Source organism: Onychostruthus taczanowskii, unplaced genomic scaffold (genome assembly GCF_017590055.1).
Source record: "Onychostruthus taczanowskii isolate IOZ18803 unplaced genomic scaffold, ASM1759005v1 scaffold20, whole genome shotgun sequence".
Classification (NCBI taxonomy): Eukaryota; Metazoa; Chordata; class Aves; order Passeriformes; family Passeridae; genus Onychostruthus; species Onychostruthus taczanowskii.
The window spans coordinates 4363672-4391514 of NW_024499240.1; the positions used below are offsets into that span (position 1 = coordinate 4363672).

Genomic DNA, 27843 nt, shown 5'->3' on the forward strand with positions numbered 1-27843 from the left:
GGAGAGCCGGCGACGGAGTCTATCCAGCGGTGCGCGCTGCATGCTGGGTGTCGTTGTTCTCCAACGGGCCTCCCTAGACAGGGACCAGCGGGAGGGGTGTGGCACTGGGACTCGGGAACGGTCCTGTTCCTGTGTCGCTTCGCGCTCGTTCTCCGTGTTAATTCCTTTCCGATTGCCGGCCCTTACGGTACTGACGAGTGGGGCATTGGGTGTTTTACTGCACAGATCTCAGTGTCCTTCCGCAGTTCCCGTAGATTTCCGCGCATTCCGCAACGCCTTCAGAGCTGGTTTGACCCTCGGCGTCTGCCGTCGGCAGCTGCCTGCCAGCTGTCGGCGCCTTTGTGCGGCGGCGGAAGGGGCGCGGGGCCGAGGGCGGCGGGCGCGGGGCAGGAGCCGCGGACCGGTGCGCAGGGAGGGAGCCGCGGGAGGAGCCGCGGACCGGTGCGCAGGGAGCGAGCCGCGGGAGGAGCCGCGGACAGGTGCGCAGGGAGCGAGCCGCGGGAGGAGCCGCGGACAGGTGCGCAGGGAGCGAGCCGCGGGAGGAGCCGCGGACAGGTGCGCAGGGAGCGAGCCGCGGGAGGAGCCGCGCCCAGCGCTGCTGCCGCCCGGTGGGAACGCGCCTTCCTTCGGCCTCGCCCCGTGCAGCGAGGGCTGTGGCAGCCGGGTGGGGCCGGGGGCGGCCCGCGCCGGGGCTCGCTGAGTGAGAGGCCGGGAGCGCCGCTTCTCGCGGGCCGCCCCTGTCCGGGCCGCCGGGCGCTCGGCCCCTGTGCGACTTGGGTGCGGACTGTGGTCCAGGCGGGCCAGGGTTGTGGCGCGGGCATCTCCAGGCGGGGTGGGATGGGCTCCCCTTCCCTCGGCTCCGCTCGGTCTGTGCTGCTTCCCCTCCCCGGGCCGGCGCTGGACGGGCGGCAGTCCGTGGTGTGACAGCGCGCTTTCCTAGTGCTGTCATTAAAGGGAATGCCGTTTGAAAATGCTGACTGTAGGTTATTTATTAATTTATTTATTAGCACTTAGTGCTAACAGGCGACATGAAGGAATACACATACTCACTCCGGTATACGTATTGCTAAGATGTGAGGTTAGATGTACGAGGCTTGCAACATTTTGCATCCCTTTCTGTGCTTAGCTGTGCTATGAAACACTTGCAAGTAGTCTTTATTTTGAACTAGCATATAGTCACATTACTAACGCTCAATATTGTATCCTTATTGTCAGACTTACTGTAAAAGCATTTATAGTTGTCTCATTTGTTGTAGGACCTCTTGTACATTTTCTTTGCTGGCCCGATTTTACTTACAAACAGTAAAATTAAGCTCTTCTTCACCTAGCCCTTTCACCCAGTGTTTCTTACCTGTGTTCTAAATCTTTGTGGAGTTCTAAACTTACAGGGTTTCCACCTTTTGTTGTTGACCTTCTTGTTTGTATTTGAGTTAGTTACATAGCAAAACTTTCTGCAGCATTTTTGTCTTTAAATGATCACCAATTTATTAGCAGTGTAAGAGTTTTGAAAAAAAAAATTATAGTGCATGTGTTTTACAGTTTTCTTTATCATTTATAGTAATCCTACTAAATGTTTTAATAAATCTTTACCTTGAATCATATAATGGTCTTTAGAAGGTTTCAATCATAGAATGGTCTGTATACTTACATACTGTTAAGTTATAACATGCCAATATTTAGCTGTTGAATGGAAAAATGAAAGAGAAATATTGTCTTGCTGCTTTTCTTGCTTTTTTCAGTCTTGCAGGTGGTTTTGTAGCTGAAAAAATCTTATGGCAAGATCAAATACTCACATCTTCAGTGCCTAAGGTTTCTTTCAAAGTAATTCCATCAGACCTACCTTAGAAATGGATGCTGTCATCATATCATGGTTCTATCTGTTTTAAATCAATCACTTTAGTACTGAGAATGTGTTAAGTGACAGAAAACTAGAAACAGGAATGTGGGTTTTTTCAATTATTATTGACTCAGGCTTCTGATAAGCTGGTTTTGGTAAGCTATGTCTTTGCAGACAGCTTTTGGAAAGAAAAGCTGCTATCTAAAAAAAAAATTTAAAAAAACCCCAAAACAAAAATAAAAAAAACCCACCCAAACAAAACAGAAGCCAAAGAGTGACATGATTTCTGTTGATCAGTGTTTCAGCCATGTCTGACAAAAGCGAGCTGAAGGCGGAGTTGGAGCGCAAGAAGCAACGATTAGCTCAAATCAGAGAGGAGAAGAAGAGAAAGGAGGAAGAAAGAAAGAAGAAAGAAGTAAGAAATAATTTTCACTTTGACTTGCATCTGTTACTTGCCCAAAATTTAAGAGTAGTTTCCCATAATCTATCAATCATTTTCTGTGTCATGTTCAGGGAGTGTCTATTTAATGGTTGGTGCTAATGTAAATGTAGCACTTTCATTTTCTGATAATGTAAACACCTACTGTTTTCTTTTCAATTGTCTGTATGATAAGCTAGATTTTAAAAATATTTAAAAATTAGTAATTTACACTAGCATAAAGTTCAGATTTCTAGGACTATCTCTGTGCATGTGACATCATTAATCAAATCACTCCGATCCATTGCCTGAAAGCTCTGCTTAATGAGTTGTGATAGGTGTAATCTAAAGAACTCATTTCTGAAGTATGAAGGTTCTGAGGATGTCTGTAGGAATTATCTGACTGTCAGTATTATCATTGTACAAACAGTACAATGATATGTGCTATGTTCTGCTCTTTGGCCTGTCTATACACTGAATTTTAAAATGAGCAACACGCAGGATGTGTATGGTGCTTGTGTGTTACTTTTAGTTTGTTAACAGTCTTCTGGATTTCTCACTGTTGGAGTATGTGACAGTCAGTGATAGATTACTGTTCCCCTGAATGCAAATTGTATCTCATAAAAGAAACTTTTACTGGTATGTTTTGGGTACTTTTTCATTACTTCTGTGTTTTGGTTTTGATCTAGTTGGTGTTCTAAATCAGCATGTGACTGAAGGCTGGGCAGCTGCCAACCACATGATTCAGACAAAAAGGAGAAAGAAATAGCTCAAATTATGTCCTGATGACCTTGTAGCAGTGTATTACCAGAACTGCTTTTTTAAAAAGCAGCTAACTAAGAGTAGGATACAGAGTGTTCAGCATATTTTGCAATAGAGCTTGCCCTATTTCTAAATGAAAGAGGGTGGGGGTGTATTTCTTTACACCTATCCTGTTATATCTAGCAGATAACACAAAGAAAACTTCTTTGACAGGGTTATTGTAATTTTAAAATAGGAACCACATGACTATCTCTAAAATACTTTTACACCCAGGTGCAGGTGTTTTTGTCGTTATTTGCATTTTACAGTGCTTAGGATTGGTGTAAAAAAAGGTGTTCAGTCTTATGAAGTGTTAGTTGTTTTGGCACAATACACAGACGCTTTTTGCATATTTATATATGTCCTTTGAAGACTGTACCAAAGCTTTGAAACATTGTTATTCCTCTCTATTTTGTCTACAAAAAAGAACCATCAGAATTATTGAAATTGAGTATCTGATATACTTGATAGGATTCAGTATTACAAAAACCCTGTGTGGTATCAAAATAAATGAAAGGTTAAAGGCTGTAACTTAATTATTAAATAATTTTTAGACTGACCAGAAGAAAGAAGTTCTTCCAGTACAAGAAGAATCTGATCTTGAAAAGAAGAGGAGAGAAGCGGAAGCATTGCTTCAGAGCATGGGGTTGACACCTGAGTCTCCTGTTGGTAGGAATGTTACTATTTGTTTGAAGTAAATGTTTGGGAGATTTTTGTTTAGTCTGTTTTTTGGGTGAGGTGTTTTTTGGGGCTTTGTTGGCTTTGTTGTTTTTGGGGGTTTTCTTGTGGTGGTGGTCTGTTGTTGTGTTGGTTTTTTTGTTTTTTTTTTTTTTTTAGGATTGAGGTATTTATATAACTAACATAATAATTCTCTGGACACTTTTTTGGGGGTTATGTATGTCTGGGTTTTATACTCTTTTGCCCTTCATGTTCTGTTATAAATGTCAAATTATGTGCTTCAGTACACATCAAATTACATTATTTTATAAAATAACACCATTTACACTTAGTGGATTATTTGAAATATATTAGTTAAAATATCATGTATGTATTTTCTTTTCCCCTCCTGTTTTTCATGCTCATTATTTTCCTGTATTTTTTTCCTTACTCTTTTCCACAATGCCAAATTTTAATGTATGGAGTTGGCTTGTTTCCTATCCACATCTGTTACACCCTAGTTTTTCTTATCTCAAATACCTGACTGATTTTGATGGAGCAATAGCAAACTAAGTATAAAAATTAACTTCCAAGGGTGATGATTGGTATCTGTGCAGCTCTTGGGTGTGTTAGCATATTGGCTCTTGCTTCTTGCCTTTACTTAGGCACATCCCTATGGAAGATGAAAGCAAGGAATATGATAATGCAACTCTGCTTTTTGTCTCCAACTCTGAAATCAAAGGGGTTTAAAGCTTATCACTTTAGCTTCTTGGTGAGGCTCTGTTCAGCTGGGTTTGTAAATAAAATAGTAATAATTTCTTACAGATATAGCTGCGATTGTATTTTCATAATTGCTTTTGTGGAATACTCAAGTGTTCAAACGTGAACAGTATTATAGCTGCTCAGATTCCAACAGCCCCAGCAGTCATTTTTGGTAACTCAAACTGGTAATTTACCAGTAAATTACCATTTTGGTAATTTAATAGTCGAGAGACTCCATTTTGCTGTGTTAGTACCAATGTGCAGCTGTTTAAGAAATCATTTCTGACCTGCTACAGATTTTCTTTGCAGACTAACAGTTGAACACTTCCCTTGCATGATGCTGTGCTAAGGCAGTTGATGAAATTTTGGTAGGAATGTATGTGGTTGTTGGTTTTTTTTCACACCTGGCAGAGAATCTGAAAGCCACAGAATGGCCAGTCCTCAAAGCAGGTTAATGTATATGCTCAGAGTAGGTGTTAATGAAAAACTGAGAGGTGCTGACATGCAAGAGTGGAACACACCCCTCCATGTTGTGTTTAATTCCACTGAGCTGCTGCTTAATCAAACCCTCAGTGCATGCAGGGCATTCAGTCTGTCTCCTTTCGAGATAACCAGGTCCGATATGGATGCTTAAGTTAAAATGTCCTACTTGCTGCCTGCAGTTGGTATGCCAAAGGCTCAAGCTCCTTTTCTGCTGACTGGATGGCAGCAGGTACAGCGATTGTATGCCTGAGCTGGTGCTACCTCGTGGCTGAGCTGGTTGGTGTGCCGCTGAGGTAGCTTGTGCTCACACTGTCAGTGGAGGGGGGTTGCTTGACATTAGATTCTTTCCTAGAAAATTATGTGAATTCCTAAGTCAATTCCTGTGCTGTTAACTGCTAGAGAGAGAGTGCTCTGTTACAGGAGAAGGGGCTGTATCAGTGTTAGTGTGTTTTGATGTCTATCATATCAGACTGTTGGTCCTTCCGCGGGACTGCCCTCAGTTTGGGGCAGGGTTTCCCGAGTCGCTTTCCCCACAAGAGAGCGCTGCAGCACCAGCGCTGAGCCCTGCGAGTGGCGCTGGGCCGCGACCTCGCCCTGTCCTCAAAATGCCCACAGAGGGCAAAGCCAAGGCCTGCTGGAGGTTAACCGATACCTGCAAGGAGGAGTAGAAGAATTTATACATGCCCCCACTTATAGAAGTATGAAGTCTAAATGTGTATGTGTGTGAATTTATAAAATACAACTCAAGACTTAGAGAAAAGGTCTCTCCGCTAGGAGGAATGAAATTTTAATAAATTGAAGAATTCACTGTTACTTTGGTGAAATTAAGGGAGAATTTTTGTAAATCAGAGCCATGTCTCTGTTTTGAGATGAGGTAGAAAAATTCTTTAGCATTCACAATATACTTGTGATTTCAAGAAATTATGTAGAAACCTTGCAGACCTAATTTCAGAGTTCTCCCATGCTTAACTGTTGACAGAGTAGGCAGCAGTTTACATAAATAATTTGTCTTCAGTTGATTAAAGGGTTTTTTGAGGGTTGCTAAGCAGTGAACGCTTTGCATATTGCTGAAAAATGAAGCATAGAAGGACCTTCAAAACACCCCTTAATTCTTGTGTTTAAACCCTAAGTTTCCTTAAAAAATGACCATTTCTAAAAAGAAAAGTTGAAAGAAATAGGGAAGTAGCTTTGCATTTGTATCAGATTGCATGATATCATTCACTTTATATCACTTCCAGAAAGAGTGTTACTTTTCAAGTGGTAAAGTGCAGTCTTCATCTGCTAGCAGGAAATGAACCGATACTTAAGAAGTTTAAATACAGTGGTACTAGACTGTTTACTGTCAAGCAAAAAAAAAAAAGTAATTATCAAGACTTAATACTAGAAACTTTGTAATACATAAGATTTATGTTGATTTGATTCAGCCTAGAAGAAAAATAACAGAATGCTGTATGACACAGCCACTTTTTTGGTGATTGTATATTTTGAAATAACATTGCCAGTTAAACACATTCATTGTCTAATCTTTAAGACTAATGTCAGAGCTGTATTAACAACTGTCTCTGCTATGTTTAAGCAATACGAATCAGTGGAACTTACCCTTTGAAAATCAGTGTCATCATTTGTCAAAAGTTCAGTTTAAAAATATTTTTTCAACTCATTTTCTCTTAAATGTCTTCCCCTCCATGCTCCAGATGCATAAATGCCAAACAATTGCATGAAAATCCAGCATGAATTGTTAACATTGTCTTTTCCCCTCTCTTTCTACTGTTCATTTTCATCCATGTTTTTTTTTTTTTTGCCATCACTTTTTTTTTAATACTTCATTTTTAATTAATTTGCAAACATCCTAAGCTGTGCACCCTCTGCGAGTAGTAACAGCGGATACCTGTCTGTTTCACTATTTAGTCCCTCCTCCTACCTCTCCGTCCTCCAAATCCGTGAGTACCCCAAGCGAGGCTGGGAGCCAGGACTCTGGGGATGGTGCTGTTGGATCGAGGTATGTCACTTTCCTTCTCGTGTTCCTTTGCTCCATACCTGTGTTCTGAATAATTAAGCTTTAGAAGAAAATCGTGGTTAATTATTTGATTATAATACTATGAGGTTACAGTGTTGAGTCTGTCAAAAGTGACTGTTTTGCAGAAATACTTCACTTTAAAATTTGAAATGCAACTATACTTCCTGATTTGAGGTTGCCAGCATTAATGTGAAGTTGTTTACACTTGCAAGTTTGAAGTAAAATGAGTGTCTTGGGACAATAGCAAACTCAGAAAGTCTAACTTTTGCACTCCTACCAGTTTTTTCTAAATGAGGATGAATATGGATGATAGGCTATTTGCTTTTTCCCATACCTAGTTGATCTAATAAAAGGTACTGTCTACAAACTTTGCATTACTTCTGATTTTATTTTTTCCCTTACTCAGAACCATATTTCTCATTGTTTTACTTCATCTGTGTGGCACAACTTCAGTGCTTGCAGTCTTTTATTTTGTCAAAACAACTTCATCTTAGTACAGCCACTGTTGTTTTGGTCTTTTTTCAGTGCCAGTACTTGTCACATTTGACCATTTCTTTGAGCATGATGGTTTGAGACATGCTACTCTAAAGAAGAGTCAGATAAAAATTTCTCTTAAATATTTCACGTGGTGATGTAAGGGTGATAAGGCAGGAAAACATTACTTCCAAAGGGTATTTCTGCTGTTTCCCATGCAGAGTCTGCAAATAAGAACAGTAGCTGCCTATTAATATTGGTAAGATATTCTCAGCAAGTGAAGTTCATGTAGTTGAAATTTAGTAAGTATACATGGTGGCTGAAGTTCAGTTAAAGTAACTGCAGCAGTTATCAGTCACTGTAGTTGTATGAGTGGTTGTTTTGGAAAAGAAGTCTGAGGTTAGACTACTTTGAAACATCTTACAAAAAGACTGCAGTAACATCTTGTATGCATGTGGATTATGCATAAATAACTATATGCATCTTAATCTGAAAATATTCAAGAGATTAATGAACAAAGGTTATGTGGTGCCTACTTCTAAGTAGAAATCATTCAGCTAAAACAGAGAATACATCAGACAGCAGATATGAACCCAAACTTTTTGTTAAGAGTGCTCAGGTATGATCTTGTTTGCCTGTTGTGTTAATTAACCAATATAATCGTTCCTTAATTGAGTGGCAAGCAAATTGTTATTAATTAAATTGTTGTTTATTGCTTAAATTGTCTTTTAAAATTGTCTTTTTAAAATATATTTATATATGCATTTATGTTCACTAGAAGAAAAAAAATATTTGGTGATGATTTTTTAAAAGAAAATATTTTCTTTCCATTCACACCTAACGTAAATTCAGTATGGAACTGTATGCATAGGCCATATACCTGGAATGGAATGCCACGTTGTATACTGCATTTATTTCCACATCATCACTGCACTCTGACTGTGTGTTCTCAGACATAGTAATGCAATGTTGTATGCATGCATTTTCTTACGAAGCATTAAGAAAACCCATGTCCTGAGTCTCAAAAGCTTCATGCATTTTCAAACCTTGAAACGAAATCTGTCTCAGGATTGTGATCTTTACGGAATGGTGGTGTGTATGTACAGCTAAATTGGAGGCATTATGGAGTCCCTGTTGGAGTCCCCTTGCTTGTTCTCCCCCCAGTGGATTCTTCCCTTCCCCCAGGAAATGGGTGTCCACATCCTGGTTTATTAGTACAAGTTCATACATTTTGGACATGAAAGTTGGACTGTATGATATCCCTTGGTGTTACACGTGGCATTTCATAGGTGACTCCTGCTGATTTGAGATTCATTATAAATATATCTCATCACCTCTTCAGTGATGCTGAATCTTGTCAGTAACTCTTTCAGTAAGTAGTGGAGCAGTGTTCAGACTGTGCTCCTGCTGTTACTTCCATCTGTCTTGCTTTATTTTCGTTAGTAAAGAGTTTTGTTTCCTAGTTTGATTCTGGTTCTTTCTCTTTTTTCCTCAGTCAAGACTGCAAGTCCTACACTCAAAAAAAAAAAATACAACTGGTTTACTTTTAGGATGGTGAATGCTTCATAGAATTAGTTTGAAAACAGAAAATATTTTTAGCTATATAGGAATTGTTAGGAAAGTGCCTGAATACAGAGAAACCTGGACATATGTGGAAGAACGGGAAATTTGTTCACTGAAGCTTGTAGATAAATTCATTTGACTGAAGGCAAAACAAACTGGAAAACAAAAACAGTATTTTGCATCATTTTGGTGTATATATAAGAGGTGGAATTTATCTTCGAACGTTACCTTCATTTTAAAAGAGTATCTCAGGGAAGTATTTAACCCTATCTCCTGTACTACTTGTTAGCTTCAACTATTTTAAAAGACTCTCCCTGGTCCCAGTGAAGCATGGGAAATGAAAATAATACTTTGAAAGCAGGAAAGCTACCTCATTAAGGGCTAGATCTTAAACAGGTGCAGAAGTTGGAGCATTTTATGTTTATAGCCTTTTCCCCGAGTTCCTCTCAAACACGATTGAAAAAGTTGAGAAAATATTGGACAGGTGTTGTGCTGATGCAGCATCTGTATCTGAAGCCAAGTTATTCTTTGCAACATGAAGGTTGGGATGGTGGTTTGATTTTGCTTATGGTTGTACAACATATAAGCAATACCCAGGTTTAAGTCTCATGGACCATATTAAACCCTTAAGCTTAAATCTCTTTGGTCAAGAAAGATAGCAGAGATCTAACGAATAAGTATGCTCAAAGTAATTAACTTCAGGCTAAAATCATGGGTTCTCTTAATGCACAAAAGATATGGAAAGATTTTGGAGATTTGGGTATTAAGCTATTGCTGTGGATGCAGTTGACTGGCTATATATGAAGACAATGCATTTGTAATTCCTAATTAAGTTATGATTAATAGTCCGAATTCACACTTTCCACTAGAACAAGGTAGTGCATGGCACACCCATATTTATGAGCTTTTATGGCATTACATGTATATTTTTCAGATCAACTTTAGCTTTAGGAATTCCTAACACCTAGTTAACAGAAAATTACCGTGTATGGGATGAAAATGTAAAATTGTCTTTTATTGACTTATCATACTAAAATATTGCATATTCTTTATTTTTTTATTCAGAAACATTATTTTTAAAAATGTAGATAGCATATGAGCCTGTCAGAAAAAAAACATGCAGGTGAATCTGTTAATCTTACAAGTGTGTTTCTAAAATTCTGCTTAAGCCTGATAGCCAGTAGACTACATGAAAATTGCTAAAGAAGGGATGAAGGCTAGAAATGAAGGTAGAGGGAATATTGATTTCCCCCTTGCTATTTCTTCTAGTACAGCTTGAAATGGAACCATTCTGTTTGTTATTCCACATGACTTTGAAACATATTATTAATATAAAGCCCACAATTTATAAGAGATTTTAAGTGTCTTAGATGGAGTTGGCTCTAACTCAGATGACACTTACAAGCCCAAGGCAGTGCTTAACCCATAATTACTGCAATGTCACATCTTGGAAACTCTAGCAGTTCTTTATCCCAGTGGAAATGCTTCTTTTGCCCCACTACCAAAAGGCTTATGTGTTGACTCATTTCCTTTACCAATATGACAGTTTCCTCCACATATTTACTGCTCTGGGCAAGTTTACGTTATGTTAACAAATCTGTCTTCATATTACAAACCTGAACATATTTTAAAAAGAATTTCAAGTTTTTTAGCAGTTCTTATCAGTATTTAAAATACTTTTATTTGCCTTTCATTAAGGCAGCATTTGTTTGCAGACCTTTAATTTTCAACCTTTAAAATAATTTAGTTCTTTGCTAATAGCTCTGAATTCTGTTTGCTTCTTAACTTTTGTATTTACTGCATGTGTTATTGCACTGAATGTTTGCCGAATTTCCCTTAACTGATGTTGCATTGCCTTGTTTCTTGTGAACAACAAAATAACTATAAGCTTGCTGTAACTCTAGAATTTCATAGTGTATATTTGCTTCACTAATCTCTGGCCTTTTTTGCTAATGCTGCATGATTGTTCAACCTGGGGTACCAGGACGCTGCATTGGGATACTGATCCATCAGTTCTTCAGCTCCACTCTGATTCCGATCTGGGGTATTGCATAGATTTCTTATATTCCCTCTTTCATGTGCTTATAGATAATAAGTATGAGCATTTTTTGCTTTAAGACTTGTACTTGTTCTTGTTGTTAAGAAACTATTTTGTAAGTAATAGAAATTTGCTGTCCCTAGACTTAGCAAGGTTTGCTTACAATGGGAAAATTTGATATACTTTAATATACAGTAGATGCTTATTTCCAATAAACGCAAGTTTTGTTTTCTTTGAGTCTTTCTTGGAGAAAATATAATCTTTTAGAAGTCTGAGAAATATATTGAGAAAAATATAGTATTTTAGAAGAGTATAATCTTTTAGAAGTGCATTTATTTGAAATAAAAAGGTTAGCAGTACTGTATTTATAAACAGAGCAACTCCCATCTTTTCTTACAAATATGTTTATAAAAGCTGTAGCTCATTATAAGCACTAACTAAAATCTGTATTGTGTGCTAAGAAATATGACTCTGCCCACCAAAACCTTTCAAAAGGAGTTACTCTTCTGCTTTTATCTTGGGAGAGGAGTGGATAAGAAGAAACTAAATCTGATATAGGTAAATTGTTGGATCATTGCAGTATTATTAGAGTACATACTGCAATTAGGTTTTACAGAAGGCTACAATGCCTGAATTAATGTTGGGCAGGTTTTGGACTATATTACGTTTTGTATCATGCTAGCTTATATCTACCTTCATTAAAGTCAGAAAGCTCAGAGCTTTTTGGTATTGTGCTCTGAAACGAAGTATTATGGCTAAATTATTTGTCAGCGTGAGTTCCAGGTCAGCTTGGCAGTTCTGCATTCTAGATAGTACCTTAGAGGTGGACAAACAAGGGCAGCAAAGTTAAAAGACTAGGAAATGCTTTTTCCTTCAGTATAACTAAGTTGGTGTTCAAGCTTTATAATCCTAAAACAGTTGCTGTACAAGCATGACTTGTGAGTAGATCTGTACCCCTGATAATACAGATGTATCATATATGTGGCAGTATTTTGGTCAAGCACAAAGAACAAAAATTTTAAATTATATCCTATATCCAGATATTTATATGTGCACATCTTCCTTTTTGTCACAGATACATAAATAGTTGCTGATTTTAAATAATGATGATAAAATAGTAGTCATAATTGTGTGACTTTTCAAAGTTTCCACTGGATTTAAGTTTGATTAAGCAGTGCTGTGATATAATGATTTGAGTATTATTCTAAGCAAAATGTGAAATCATAAAATTAAATGTTTTTTTCTGACTTTTAGACGTGGACCTGTTAAACTTGGAATGGCTAAAATTACACAAGTTGACTTTCCTCCTCGAGAAATTGTTACCTACACAAAGGAGACACAAACACCTGTCATGACTCAGCCCAAGGAAGGTGAATGCTTACTTTTTTACTATAAAGTTATTTTTTGTTTCTTTTAATATAATAGTGATGACTGGCTGAATTAGAACGAGCACTTGTGCTAGTAATAAGGTAAATGAAAGTTGATGTGTGAGATAATTTATATGAATTCTATTACTGCATTTTTGTAGATTTTGCTTAACTGTTACTGTCATTCTGCATCTCTTGTAACATCACTCTTGCTACTAATATGTGGTACTTTCACACGGCTAGTATATGTTCAGATTAAACACCAAGTTGCTTAATTAGCTGACAGCAGATAAATAAATGGGATATATTTTGCATTTATGATGTTCAAGAATCCACAGTGGCTTTCTACATGGAGTGACTACAGCAGTGGACAAGGGAAGTGTACAGGGTCTCTTTGGATTTCTCTAAGGCTTTTGACATGATCTCCCCCCCACCCCTCCCCAATATCCTTCTTCCTAAATTGGGCAGAGATGGATTTGATGGGTGGATTATTAGGATAAGGAATTGGTTGAATGGTTGCATCCAGAGGCCAACATCTCAGAGTCCTGGTGTACATCAGTGACAAGTGGTGTCCCTGAGGGGTCCATACTGGACCAGTGCTGTTTGTTATCTTCATCACTGACTTACAGAGGGATTGAGTGCACCCTCAGCACACCTGCAGGTGACACCAAGCTGAGTGGGGCAGTTAACATCCCAGCCTGAGGGATGGGATGCCACCCAGAGGGACCTGGACAAACTCAAGAAGTGGTCCAAAAAAAAAGCCAGACATATCCTGGGCTGCATCCTCAGCAGCATGGCCAGCAGTTCAAGGGATGTGATCCTGCCCCTTTCCTGTGCTCCTGGAATGCTGCATCCAGCTCTGGAGAGAGACCTTGCACAAAGGCATGTGGTGACTGGACATGGGGCAATGGCTTTAAACTGGAAGAGATTAGATTAAATATCAGGAGGAAATTCTTTGCTTTGTGGGTGGTGAGGCACTGGAAGGGGTTGCCCAGAAAAGCTGTGGTTGCCCCATCCCTGCATGTGTTCAAGGCCAGGTTGGATGAGGCTTTGAGCAGTCTGTGTCCAGCCCATGGGATGGGGGTTGGAACTAGATCATCTTTAAAGATCATCTTCCATCCCCTAACATTCTATGAACTTACTTGAAAGCTGTGTATCCTACAACAAACTTAGGAATTAACCTCCCTACTTCTTAAGAATTTATATGTTTATACCTGAAGCTTGTACTTTGAGTTTTAAAAGAAGGAAGTAATTTATTTATAACTTACACAGTTTCTGTTTTCGGCAATTGAACACAGGCTTTCTTTCAGTCATTGCTTGTTTGCTTTTCAAAAAATAATTTTTTCTGAAGAAAATACGGTTGGCTAGCAGATTTGCTTTTCCATGCTGAAATACTTGAATGTCTGCAAATGAAAGTATTAGTCTTGACCTAGTTTGTGTGTAGTTCTACAACAAAATCTCTTGATTGTTTAGTATGACTGACTTTGAGTGTGTGTCTATGTTAGCAATTTTAGGACCTACTTCTACATTCATAATTTTGCATTTTTCTGCTCTTTGGTATGTGAACTTTTGGGTGCTTATGCAAGGTTATATCTTTCTAAGTTCATTATTCAGTGAGCCAGAGGATATGATTTTTCTCTTAACTGTGTTTCTTTTCTGTTCTTCATTTTATCTGTATCCCTGCACAGGTAGGTGTTTGGCATTTTCCTGCTTTTGTTTCTCCCATGCCCTGAGCATTTCCTTTCTCTAATACCTCAGGTCTTTTTTCCTCCCTTCTGTCAGGTTCATAGAATCTGAAGACTTAGATCTCAGTTTAGGTACTTGAAGAGTTCTACTGCCTGCTGGCAGTAGAAATTGCTTGGGATTGTATGATACAAGTTACACGGTAGATAGGCTGTAGTTGAGGTTTGCTGTAGTGGAGTGGAACAGTGGTCATATCTATTTTTGCATTTACCAGAAAGTTGTCTCAATGATCCATTCCACCTTACAAATACTGATTTCTTGAAGGCCATCATAATTTTTTAAAATATATTTCATATGCTTCACAAAATTCACAGGTGTCTTTTCATCATTTCAGTGTTGGAGATCTTTTTAAGATCTTTTTTTTGAAAAGGGAAATTAGAAGCAGTTTTTTATTAGATATGCTCTGCTGTTATTCTGCTTGTTTAGGTCCACTTCTGCAAACGTCTGATTTGGTGGGGGAGGACAGCACATAAAATAAATAAAACCAGCAAACCCACAGCAAAACACCAAATTAAATAGTTCTCTTTGTTCCAGTTCTGTGTGCTGCACTGGTTTTTTAGTTTCATTGTAAGCTAAATTAACAAACATTCAAACTACACCCAGTCTGCCTTGTAGGACAGATAGGCAGTAGAAGTAAACTAGTTTTAGATTAAAACCATTCCTAGTTGTTCTGGAAATATTTGTGGCAACACATACCAAGTGAGTTAAATAGGAGAGACTTCATGTCCTCAAGTAAAACTAGGCATTTGGAAATGCTTGTTTTGGATTCATGTAACAGTTAAATTAATTTAGAAATGTGGCGGCTTCCTTAGGAGATGAAGGCATTTGGTGTTCTAACAGTTCTCAGAACTTCCATTATTTTATTGCAGTACTAATATGTTGATTATTATGACCTCAAAGTATTTGAGAAACTGCCTTAGGAAAATTGATTCTTATATATTATAAAATAGTAAAATTGGGATCTCTCCTAGAAATCAGTCAATCCAAAGAAAGATGGGTATATAGGGGAATATGATTTTGTTCAGCTGTCACAGTTAAGGCTTTCCAGGACTACCTGGGTACTTGCTGCTTAGTGCTGTACAATACTGTGCATGTGGAATCACAGCTGGCTGCAGACAGTATTAGTGCGTTAACTCCACTCTTTGAGGAATAATTGTCTGCTGACATCTCCAGGACAGAGAATTAAAATATTAAGCAGAGTAATAAAAATCTGATGTATAGGATTTGCTTCTTGGATGCTGGTACAGTGAATGCAGGATTTATGCATTTTAATATTTTTCAAAGAATAACGGACCATTGTATATTCATGTATGATCCTTGTGGGTCCCTTCCAACTCAGAATATTCTGTGATTCTGCATTATCTAGTACATGCCTTAAATGTACAGAAGTACAGGTAGGAAAACTTGATGTGAAGACATTCGGCTTAACAAAAGCCACCCATTTCACAGGTGATTTAACTTTGATTAACCTACTCCACAGCAACAGATTACTCAGACAACTGCAACTACAGTCTACAGTGTTATTGCTAGGTGCAGCCTAATATACAGCACTGCTTTTCTTTCTGTCTTGCCAAAATACATCACAATTTTGATGTTAACTCAAAGTAAAAAATTGAATGGTTCATTAAATCTGTTTTTAGCATTCATTGGCAAGACATTTGTTGCTATTAAAGATTGCACAAAAATAGTAGCTGCTTTGCTGCTCAGTTTGTAACCATAGATCCCCTGATTGCCTGTCAGAAACAACAAGGAGTTAATTCTTTAGCATATTATAATGAATATTCATCAATATGTTGATGTGACGTAGAGTCCCATTTCCTGTCTTCGTGGCCCTGTGACTTTTCCAAGTCTTTGCAGTCTTTTTTTAATCTGAAATAGTATTTGGTACACTGACAATTGAAGTGGCTTAAAATGCCAGTAGGTACAGTCAATAATGAATAAGGTGGATGCAGTTCTGGAGTGCCCTTAAGGTTTCAAATGTAGGTAGCTGACTTGAGATAAATTCAGTGCATGGCAGTATCATGGGTTCTTGACTTAGCAGACTGGAACTTTTTCAGAAATAGTATGCTCAGTGTTTCAGTGTTTTCTGGGTAGTATATCATTGTTATGCTAATTCCTTGCAAATTCTGACATCTGGCCTGCTATGAAATAAATTCAAGATGAAGGAGAGACAGGAAAAGTAATCAAAACAAACATTTCTGACCTCATTTTTTTAGCCCAGCACCTTAAAGGTGCCTATTTTTGTAAATTGTGAGAAAGCTTCCTGGGTTTGGAATAGAAAGCATTCTAGTTTTGGATAGTGAGGTCAAGAACTTGTATATGTGGGAATTTATTTTTTTTGGGGTTTTTTTTTGTTTTTTTTTTTTTTTTTTTTTTTTGTTTTTTTTTTTTTTTTAGTTTTGGGGTTTTTTTCTCCAGATCCCTTAATAAGAAAGTTTGAGTGGACTCTTCTTTAGAGAGAAGGTTTTAGATTTATGCAGTTACAGATAAATCAGTGAGATGACATGTTCAGTTTCAAGACTGATACTTTGAGAATATTAAAATAAATGCTGTATCCTGCATTTAAATGCAGTAGTATCAGCTGGCTGTATGCAGTGAAAGTACTATGAAGGAATTTAGAGCTCTGTATAATATATGCCATTTATGTTTCAAACATTAAAAGGCAGGAGCAATCAACTATATGATCTTTTGAATAAAATATGTAGATTAGAAGGTCATATAGCACTAAGGGGTTGACCATCTACATTTGACAAGAATTTGACTCCTGTCACTGAAAATGGTACTTAGAATCAGTGTAGTATGACTAATGGGGGGTTGGGCTGAAATTTCTAATTTGGGACTTTCAAAGCTAGAATACTGCATCCAGGGTGACCCAAAACCAAGTTTCTAAATTTGAAGGCATCATTTAGTTCTGCAAGATTGATTGGCAGGGCAAAAAAGAGGGGGATTTTTATCCAAGTGGCCATAATTTGAATACATGATCCTGTATGTGTTGTTCTCAAATTTGTGTGTATTAACTCATATTGCATTTTTTAATTAATCATTGTTCACACCTTCAGTTATTTGACATTGAGAGTTCCCTTCTTTAAAATGGCCACAGGTTATACAGTTTTCAAGTTATGAGTCCGCCGTGCATGCGAATCCATCGAAAAAGGAGCAGTGTCTTTCTGTTTCTTTGCGTGATTATTTTGCCCAAAAAAGCTTTCATTTTTTTTAAGTAGCACAAAAGCTGTAATTGGCATGCTTTGTAAGGAAGTGTCAATGTGCAAGAGAGTGGAGATCACTAAGAATTCTTTTACGGGTTCTTTCCCCTTTGCACCACCGCCTCCTCAGCAGGGTCACTGAGATCACTAGCTTTTCTTGAAATGGCCATTTTCACTGGCAGGTGCATTATACCCTGTATTTTCAGATTGTTTTTCCATTCTGAATGTTTGGCAGGTTGATTGCTCTGGCTGCATTGACGGAGAAAGGGCTGACAAATGCGGTTGGGCTGGCTGAAAAGACAGTGATTACTGTTTTCCTTTGTGGCTGATTGAGGCCCTTGAAAGGAAAGATTTTAACCTTCACCATTTGGTTCAAAAGTATGAGCATATATTGAAATCATTCATGCCATTTATCCTAGTTCTGTAAACTTGTCAGAACATAAAAATCGCTCAATTTCAAGTAATGTAGGATTGGCATACGTCATTATCATTTTGATTAAGTTGGAGTTTGTATTATTGTGTGCATTATACAGTGTCATTTAAAGCTTTCTTTCCTGCAGGTACAGTTATATTTTTATTGCCTATACTATGGAGTTAGAAAGATTTTCAGACCTCTTTAAACCTATCACTATGTGTGTGGTTTGGCAGCTGGTATGGCCTACAAGCTGTATTTTGTTTGCAGGGTAAAGGCTTGTCTGTAGACCTCCTGGAGTGCTGGTAATTGCACAGGCTTGCCATTGGGGAAAGACATGATTGGAAGCAGTCAGGCAGAAAAATGTTGTGCCATCCCACTGCCACCTCATAGCAGAGAGACAATCCTTGCAGTACCATCTGGTTGTTGCTATCTAGTCAGCTGGCCTGGCTGCTGGGACCATGGCTTGGCAGCTGGTTCCCATCCCTTGACCACATCTTTTTTTTTCACTCTTTTTGTGTGCATGCATGTGGATTTTTTTTTTTTTTTTTTACTTTTTGTGTTAGATAACTTTGAACATGGGTCAGGAAGATGGCTGCAACAAACAATCCTAGTCCCAGTTTAATACTGTCTCATTACTTGTGATGAGGCATGCAGCAGTTTCCTGCTGCCATTCCCTTATAAGTAGATGACGTAGCTGTTTAACCAATAAAAACAAGTCTTTTCAGAAGCTTATTCTAGAAAGTGGGTGAAGAAAAGCCAGCATATCTCACAATTCTGAGTAATTTAAAGGTATTTTCTGGCTCACAGTATTCAAAGAATAAAATGTAGAAATGCAGAAAGTGATGTAAGCCTTGTCAGTATTCCTGAACATTAACATTTTATGTTATTCATTGCAATTAGGGAAAACACATTTTCTTGTAAAGTTTTCATTGCCAAACATGATACATATAATGAGACTTGCATCTAGAATGACAGAAAAAATGTAATCTCTCCGCTATTATCTTTAGCAAAATTTGCCTCTCAGAATAGCAACCTGAAAGCTAATGTAAGCCATCTTCATGCCATGTGCAGGCCCATTAGACTGATGCTTTCAGATCATAAGTAAGCAGCTGCTCTGTAGACTATTTTAGACATTTGATTTTTCTTTATTCCGCAGCATTAATGTGTCAGTGTGTTACACAGAACACGCATCCACCGCATGGTTCTGTGTGGAATCAGAAATGCCTGTAAGACAGATTTCCACTTTGGATTCTTTACAATTTCCTGCCTTTCTTATTTCAGTTTATGCAACTACATAACTCAGTGCAACTGATACCCAGGTGGAGACAGTGTTCCAATGATATTTTGGATTTGATAATGTTATCCTTGGGACTGCGTTTTACAAATGCAACCATTTTAAGCTACATTGATACCATTTTACATCAGCTTATTTGAGATTCATGTAGAATGTTACTGTTCCCCTTTGGAAACACTGATGGTCTCACGATAATGTCTCTCCTTAGATGAGGAGGAGGAAGATGATGTGGTTGCACCAAAACCATTAGTTGAACCTGAAGAAGAAAAAACATTAAAAAAAGAAGAGGAGGAAGAAGGTACAGTTCATCTCAATTCAACATTCTGAGTACTGTAAAGTCATTAATACATTTTTTAACTTTTTGTTCTACTAATTTAAAATTAATTGTGTTGTTAAATACTAATTAGCCAGCAAAACATAAAATGCAAAAATTATTAAAAATCACGATAAATACTGTTTTTCTTTCTTGAAAATAACTGGTGAAAGTGTGCAGTCCAGAAAATGTCTGTATAAATTTTTTTCAGCTGCCCCTCATGAACTCACAGAGGAAGAAAAGCAGCAAATTTTGCATTCTGAAGAATTTTTAAGTTTTTTTGACCACTCCACAAGGATTGTTGAAAGAGCCCTTTCTGAGCAAATCAACATTTTCTTTGACTACAGTGGAAGAGACTTAGAGGACAAAGAAGGGTAATGTGAATGTTAAATACTTTTCTGTGAATTTCCAACTTTTTTAATTGAAAAAATGATCTAAGATTAATATCTCCTAATTGTCTTTATAGAGAGATTCAAGCGGGAGCAAAACTGTCCTTAAATAGGCAGTTTTTTGATGAGCGTTGGTCAAAGCATCGTGTTGTCAGTTGTCTGGACTGGTCATCTCAGGTAAAAAACAATGCTTGAAGTAAACTTAAAAGTTGACTTTGTAAATTGTTGTAGTTCTGTGCATTTGATTCCCATAAAAGCACAGTTGATACAGGCTGTATTTCTACAGATGTTCCTTATGTGCTCCATGGTTTGCAAAACCATGAGTAGAGCTGTTAATCTTTTGTGAAAGGCAGCAAAAGATTCATATTGTGAAGAAAGTTGGTTTTGCTTTATAGACTGCTTTGCAGAGGTAACAGCTTCACTAAGAAGAAAGCTCACTTAAAAGAAAGGGGTTTTAGAGTTAAAAGAGTTATGATGAGAGAACAAGACTAATGTGTATGTGAATGCTGGTGTTGGAGCTAAATTAGCAACAATTGCAGTTTTAACTGACAATTTTTCATGCCTTTATAATGCAAGGTGTTTTTTTAACCCTGTTTTGGCAAAATAAAGATTCTAGGATTATCTGGACCATTAGCCAGTCATCTTGCTTACTTTGAGTCTTTTTCACTTACCATGCAGTATCCAGAGTTACTTGTAGCCTCTTACAACAACAATGAGGATGCGCCTCATGAGCCTGATGGGGTGGCCCTTGTATGGAATATGAAGTACAAGAAAACTACCCCAGAGTATGTCTTTCACTGCCAGGTATGATTCTGCATTGGGAGGGATTTTATGTTGATGAATTTGGACAAGTACCTTCCTTATGTTTGTCAATATAATAATTTAATTGGGCTGGCATTTGCTTGAACCACATTCGTTTGCCAACAGATGTTATAGCTAGACACTTCAGCTGAGAAATATTATTCTGTTCCAGAATTTCTGACATCAGTCAGAATTCAGTCTTGTTTGAGAACTCCTTTTCTTTTTTTGTTTAAAAAACAGGAAAACTTTCTTTTGTAATGGTTAAACCACAAAGGTTTGTACGTAAGAGGCTTGAGTGGGATTGTGTACTACAGCTTAGTTCACTGAATAAAATGAAGACAGCCTGAGGAAATGGAACAAGGATGAAAACTAGAAACATATGAATCAAGAAAAAGACAGTTGGAGGTTTTCTAGTAGTTTTCTGAAAGATAAAAACATGCAAATCTCTTCCATTATGCCAAGCCCAAGATATCCACACTTTTCCTATCATTTTGGAAAATTACACAGTTGAATCAAAATTTAACCTCATTGTCACATTACTGTCAAAGCCCAGATTGCAAAAGTAACTCTGTTATATCAAAATGTATTTCTACATTCTCTAAGAAGTAATGACTACAGAATGTGGCAAAACATTATTAAAATTCTGTGTGTTACTGGGCCTTCCTTTGCTAATAAACTATGCCAGGAGGAATACAGATGTATGCATATGAAAGGAAAGAGGAGGAAAACTTTATTTTATAATTATAAATTGAAATAAAAAGACTGTTGAGAGGTTACAAAGGGTGGGTGAATCCTTAAGTAATTGGATGGTGAAATAATGTACTGAATAAATTTAGGCAAAGAAGTTGTTGTGATATTTGGTCTCATTCCCTTTAGTTTTCGACAGTGTCACTGAATGATCATTTGTGTATTTTGTTCTTTGTTTTTCTTCCTTTCAGTCTGCAGTGATGTCAGCTACATTTGCAAAATTCCATCCCAATCTGGTGGTTGGTGGCACATACTCGGGCCAGATAGTGCTGTGGGATAATCGCAGCAATAAGAGAACCCCGGTGCAGAGAACGCCACTGTCAGCTGCCGCTCACACGGTACGAGGTGAAATGGCTGCAAGGACTGTGCCCTGCTGAGATCTGTTTCGTGTCTAGGAAATTCTGTCCAGGGCACTGATTGGCAGTGCTTAAATGTTTATGTCCATATTTTGACACTTAGGAACCAGGCTATTCATAAAAATCAGAGGGTCAGAAAAAACAAGTGTCAGGTTTATAGGAGAGTATCATTTGTACTTTTGATCGGGATCAATCTTTTTGCTTTGTTAAATGGTGAAATTGTGTATTTTACTGTACAATACTTATACCAGAACTGGTTATTACTTCTAAATTCTTTTCTGATATTTTCTTTCTTAGCACCCTGTGTACTGTGTAAATGTTGTTGGGACCCAGAATGCTCATAATTTGATTAGTATCTCAACTGATGGGAAAATATGCTCTTGGAGTTTGGATATGCTTTCCCAACCACAGGTAAGGTAACTTTTGATAAATAAATATATATATAGTGTCTATTCTAGATTAATATTTTATTAGAAATTCAGTTGATCTCATAAACATTAATCAACACTTTCCCAACACAGGTAGCTTGATATTTGATAAAATATTTCCCCACCTGTGGAATAAAATATTTTCTGTTGTTTCTTTTGTATAGTTTTGGTGTACTTGTGTTACTGGTGATCACAAATGTAGTAAGAAAACCTCCTTATTCCTGCCCAATGTAGAAAAATAAAATCCTTCTATTGAAAGATTTTTTAGGTGTTAATATTTCTTTTTATGAAGTAAGTTGCTGATATTTTCACTACAGGATAGCATGGAGCTGGTTCACAAACAGTCCAAGGCTGTGGCTGTTACCTGCATGTCTTTCCCTATTGGAGATGTCAACAACTTTGTTGTTGGCAGTGAAGAAGGCTCAGTGTACACTGCATGCCGTCATGGCAGGTGAATACAAACTTTTAATTCTTCAAAGGAAATAAAAATAGTGAAAGGATGAGTTCCTGCATGCTTTACACTCAATTTTTTTTAAGTTCATACTTTCTCCTTTGCACTGAAGGAGTTCAGAGTATCTCTGTCTCAATTCCAGTGCACTTTTTCCTGAGTAAGAGCTTTATTAAAACCAGAAATGGTTAGAATATTGAATTGGTGTTAAGAATTGTTGGTGTTGATGAGGACAGCATAGGTCACTGTGGTTTTATTCATTTGAATTGTAGCAGAACATTCCAAACTTTGTTTCAGTTTTGTAGATAATTGTACAGTAACATCACGCACGGATCTTAAATTGGCTGGCTGTTCTCCTGCTGTTCAATCTATTTTGAAATTGTCTGACTGTATCTTATCAATTGCTTTCTTAAATACAATTGAGTGTCCAGTTTCTTCTCGAATACACATCACCTTGCTGCACAGATTTTTTGGTTCCAAAATACCCAAAATTGTATCACTTTTGTGTAACATCCTTCCCATCTGTTTCCCTCCTTTTTCATCACCCCTGATAGGAGGCTATTAGGGATATATTGTTACTGGTTTATGTCTGAACCTCAAGCCCTTAAAGTATATGCAACTTCTCTTAATTTAATAGGAGTTTCATGCTTATTCCTGAGTCTGGATTTTATTCTTTGTATGAACTGAAGTTGTAGCTACTGCTTGGAGGACAATGTAGTTAAATGTGTGGTCTGGTACCTGAATGAGTCTCGTGTCCCTAGGATATATTTTGGCACTTAGAGTTAGTAGAAAATACAAGTTGAACTTAAGGTCTGTTTTCAAGCCTGTTCTTCTGTGATCCTCTTGTGGTGCAGCCTTTTGCAGTGAGGTAACATCCATATAAGGCAGCAAAATCTTCTTGTGGCTGTGTTTAAATTGCATTTCAGTGCTATCTCTGTCTGCAGATGTTTGGTTTCCAAATCAATTAACCTTGGTTGTATATTCTGAAACAGCAAAGCTGGAATCAGTGAGATGTTTGAAGGACACCAGGGACCAATCACAGGTATCAACTGCCATGCAGCAGTTGGACCTGTAGACTTCTCACATCTTTTTGTCACCTCTTCTTTTGACTGGACAGTAAAGCTTTGGACAACGAAGGTAACTTAGATAGTTCAGTGGTTTTCTTCATAGCCCTTGACACAAGGTGGTGCTATAATGTAAGCTACTTAAGGAAGTTCACAATCCTGAAGTCAAATTATGTGAAGTTCTGAGGTTCTTCGCTGCAGTCCTGCAAAGAGGAGACAGCTGATGAGCAGAACTAAGATTAACAGCATAAAACTTTGCTTTCAGCTTGCACATCATTTGTGTAGTTTTGATCCATTCTTTTCAACTTTTGCCCTTTGTTATCAACAATTACTACAATGTAATCAAATGTAAATCATGTTAAAGTCAATTACCTCACATATTCATAAGGCAAATGTTTTGCTACAATTTTTTGGAGGAATAAGGGACAGCACCAAAACTGATGTCAGTTAAACTTGATGAGGCTCACAGTTGAAATATCTCATTTCCATTGCCAGAATTACTTTTTTCTCTGTTAGTCTGATGCCCTGAGGAATGCAAAGCAGAGGAAGCAGAGTTAAAATCTCTGTGTAATAGTCACTGAATTATCATTGGCTTGATTTGCAGTTCTTAAAGCATTAAATTTATAATTTATAATTGGCTTGCTGTTGATTGTTTTATAGTAGCAGCCAGGAAAATGGCTGCATGGTTTGGAAAGCATACCTTTAATAATGAAAAGCATTAGGTTTTGGCTGATTTTTGCAGTGGCATTTTTTAAAGCAAGTCAAAATGCAAATCACTTCTTACTTATTGCTGGTAATACTGTTGAAGTTCTGTGTTTTGCTTTACCTGTTAGTTTTATAATTTTGAAATGTAGGGTTTGGGTATCGCATTGTTATCTTTGCTTGTTTTCAGAATAACAAACCTCTCTACTCCTTTGAAGACAATTCTGATTATGTTTATGATGTGATGTGGTCTCCAACTCACCCTGCCTTGTTTGCCTGTGTGGATGGGATGGGCAGGCTTGACCTGTGGAATCTCAACAATGATACTGAGGTGAGAAGTCAGGTTAACTGTTAAATACAGCTGGAAAAATGTTTGTACTCTTAAAAAAGTAGTTGGGTATTTACCATAGTTTGTGCAGTTTTTTTACCATAGCTTGTTTTTTGTTGTTTTTAAATATTCTGTAGTTTCAGTAGTTTCTGTGTAGTAGATCCAGTAGTTTCTGTGTAGCATTCTTTGATTACAGGGTTACAAATGACTCCTCTTAACGAAAAACAGCAGTAATTAAATTGTTTTACCTATAACAAGACAGCAAAACATCTGCTGGTGTAACACTGATCCATGTTGTGAAAGTGATTATAGACCTCCCACCCCGAGGCCTTGTCAGCCTGCAGTTCAACAGTGTGAACAACTTTGTTACCACACACCACTGCTGTTCCTGTTGCCACAGTAATACTGCAGTGAAAGTGCCATTTGTTTCTAACTTTGTGAATTGAATGTTTGCTTTTCTGGTGTGGGTTGTAAACTTCATTATAGTGGAAACCTTATCCAAGGTTTGCTGGAGGAAAATCAGAGGAGAAACCTGACAGATACTTAGTACTTAAATTTCACCATCTGAAAACTACATATAGAAGAGAGTTGTAGGACCGTATGCCAGCCTGTGGCTTTAAGTTGGAGTTGCCTGTTCCAGCCTTTTGGACAGGGACCTGCCAAAACAGCTGCTTTCATCCCTGTCCTCTGTCATAATCTTCCTGAGATCCCAAGGTGCCTCATCACTGCCTGAAAACATACCTGTGCCTCCTGTCCCACAACAAGAGTGCAGATGTGCCTTTTGATAGCAGATGTTTGTACTTTGGCCAAGGGACAGATGTGTTGTTGTGGTCATGTCACTGGTGATAGCTTAAGGCCACTGAGGTGTATTGTATTGTGTCCTTGATCTGCATGCCATGCACCAGTTGCAGTGTTGGGCACTTCTGCTGCAGCACAGATGGCCTAGGTGCGTTCTGTTATCTCTAGCTTATGGTTACCTGATGCATTTTTAGCAATGTGTTTCACATTGGTGCAGGTACCCACTGCAAGCATCACCGTGGAGGGCAATCCTGCTCTGAACCGCGTGAGATGGACACATTCTGGGAGAGAGATTGCTGTAGGTGACTCAGAGGGACAGATAGTTATATATGACGTGGGAGAGGTATGTATGTCATGCATTGTGCAAAGCATATTGCAAGCACTTGGGTTTCTTTATTTAGCAGCCTGCTTTTCATTTTTTTCTCTTGTCATTGGAGGAAAAATAATTAGGTTTAATTTGTATTTTTGAATTAATATTTCCTAGTAGTGTTTTAATTAAGGTGTTCTAGCATAACTTTTTAGCATGCTGTCATCCAGTCAAACAGAAAAAGCTTTACTGTTAGGCTGGTGAAATAAAAATCAATGTTTTTTTTAATAGAAATTTTATCTTCTGTGTAACTGTGGCACACAGGAATTCTGATCCTTGCTTGGGAAGTAACAAACAAAAAATTTTGCAGTGGAGCAGCCTTGATTTTGTTCTTAGAGGGAAGCAGTTGCTCTTGCAAGTATGCGTACTGCCGTAGTACCTGGCTAATGGATGGGATGAGGATATAGCATTAGCATTCCCTTTGAAGGCAGTCTCTCAGGTGGAGATACGTAGCACAAGTTTGTAATAATAATCATTTTACACTTCAGTGCAGGAGTCTCAAATTCTGCTTCATTATCAGTTAGAGCTTAATTCTGCTTCTTTATTAGTTAGAGCTTTTGAGGCTTACACTAAAATAAAGGCAAGCTTAACTGGAACCTCTTCTGAACATATTTAAGCGCTGTGCCGTTCAGAATGAGCCCAGCTTTATTCCTCAGGAGGTGTCAGTAACACTCTGTGTGTCACAGCAAATCGCAGTTCCCCGCGGGGACGAGTGGACTCGCTTTGGCCGGACGCTGGCGGAGATCAACGCCAACAGAGCCGACGCGGAGGAGGAGGCCGCGACGCGCATCCCGGCCTAGGGCCGCCAGCCCGCTGCAGGGCCCCGCGGGGACCGCTGCGTGCAGACCCCAGGGGTCACTTCTAATCACAGCACAGGGAGGAATATATGGATTCAGCAATGGACTCTGAAATACATCAAGATCACTGGAAATCGGATCTTGCATTGTTTTGTTTTATATATTAATTACAGGTACATTCTTGGATTTGTGTAACTTTTAATACACTTAACTTTGCAGGGATCTTCTTTTGCTGAAACACTAACCTGGTATAAATTTACTACTTGGCTTCTGTAAAGTCCAATCTGAAACAGTATCTTTCTGAAAAGGAAAAGTTTTGCTCCTAAAACTTTCTGTATTACAGACTAACCTTCATTAGGCAGTAAATCTCTGAAGCATTCTTGACTTTGAACTCTTCAAGTTACCCATGATATGCATGCATATGTTCTAAGTTTCATTGTTTATATATAGATAAGCCTCAGACTCTGGTAGTGGGTAATATATGTGAATAAAAATTTGTCTGTAGTTACAAACTTATGTGATAATTAGACCTGAATTAATGAAATACATATTTAATACTATTTCCTTTTGTTTGAATTGGTGCATTAAAAGGTGAGACAGATTCATAAATAAATACTATACGAGCACTTGTCAGCTGCCCTGACCTCTAATGTGTGTTCCTGCAGTAGTTCAAAGCTTCTGGGAGCTGATCCTTTGTTTTACTACACACATCACAGCCTTGTTTTCTACCCTCAGCCACCCCTTACTGCAGTGGCAATGGCCCAATAGCAAAAAGGCTCCCATTACCAAATTTTTCTTTTCCAAAGGATAAGGAACTAGACTTTATCTTAATTTATATACCATGATGATTTTCACTCTGTTAACTACAGACTTGCTACTAATTTTCTGTACTAAGTTCAAGATTTTTATTATTATGGATTTTTAACATTTTTATCAAAACAAGACTTCTTAATGGCTTGAAACAGAATCATTGTAATTTCTGTTAAAGGTTACTTTTTTTTCTTAGCACATTATAAAGTTTTCTGTCACAGTGGGTTTCACGGGGGCTGTTTCTTTTGGGCTGTTTTTTTTTAATAAATACTTTGAGTTTTACTAATTAGGCACTAAATCAGTTTTGTAGCCTTTAATTTAGGACTCTACATTAGTTCTTAATCTCTTACAAGCTTACTGTTTTGCCAGAAGAGCTGTTTTTATATGCTTAAAAATAGGAAATAGGTTTATATTACTCAATTA

General features: G+C 38.0%; 1 protein-coding gene across 9 annotated transcripts; it reads left to right on the forward strand.

Annotated features, from left to right (window-relative positions):
* The first annotated feature begins 49 nt into the window (after positions 1–49).
* On the forward strand, positions 50–27706 carry DYNC1I2 (dynein cytoplasmic 1 intermediate chain 2). Of its 9 annotated transcripts, none has more exons than XM_041403332.1 (17): positions 200–403; positions 480–588; positions 2129–2252; positions 3611–3725; positions 6867–6957; positions 12305–12420; positions 19281–19370; positions 19597–19759; positions 19852–19951; positions 20453–20578; positions 21514–21660; positions 21976–22089; positions 22424–22557; positions 23547–23691; positions 24511–24651; positions 25664–25789; positions 26500–27706. In XM_041403332.1, the coding sequence occupies exons 3-17, from the start codon at positions 2145–2147 to the stop codon at positions 26611–26613; spliced, it is 1830 nt and encodes a 609-aa protein (XP_041259266.1). In that variant the 5' UTR covers positions 200–403; positions 480–588; positions 2129–2144; the 3' UTR covers positions 26614–27706. The 9 variants fall into 9 exon arrangements, with proteins under 9 accessions (XP_041259267.1, XP_041259266.1, XP_041259263.1 ...); XM_041403335.1 differs by having other exon boundaries at positions 201–390; positions 429–517; positions 2135–2252; XM_041403336.1 differs by having other exon boundaries at positions 338–390; positions 429–588.
* Positions 27707–27843: the final 137 nt, after the last annotated feature.

Excerpts from the sequence above, each read along its gene's own strand:
- DYNC1I2 (XM_041403333.1), top strand. The coding sequence starts at position 2,145 with ATGTCTGACAAAAGCGAGCTGAAGGCGGAGTTGGAGCGCAAGAAGCAA. Across the intron at positions 24,652-25,663 it reads ATCTCAACAATGATACTGAG|GTACCCACTGCAAGCATCAC; the intron begins GTGAGAAGTCAG and ends ACATTGGTGCAG. Across the intron at positions 25,790-26,499 it reads TTATATATGACGTGGGAGAG|CAAATCGCAGTTCCCCGCGG; the intron begins GTATGTATGTCA and ends TGTGTGTCACAG.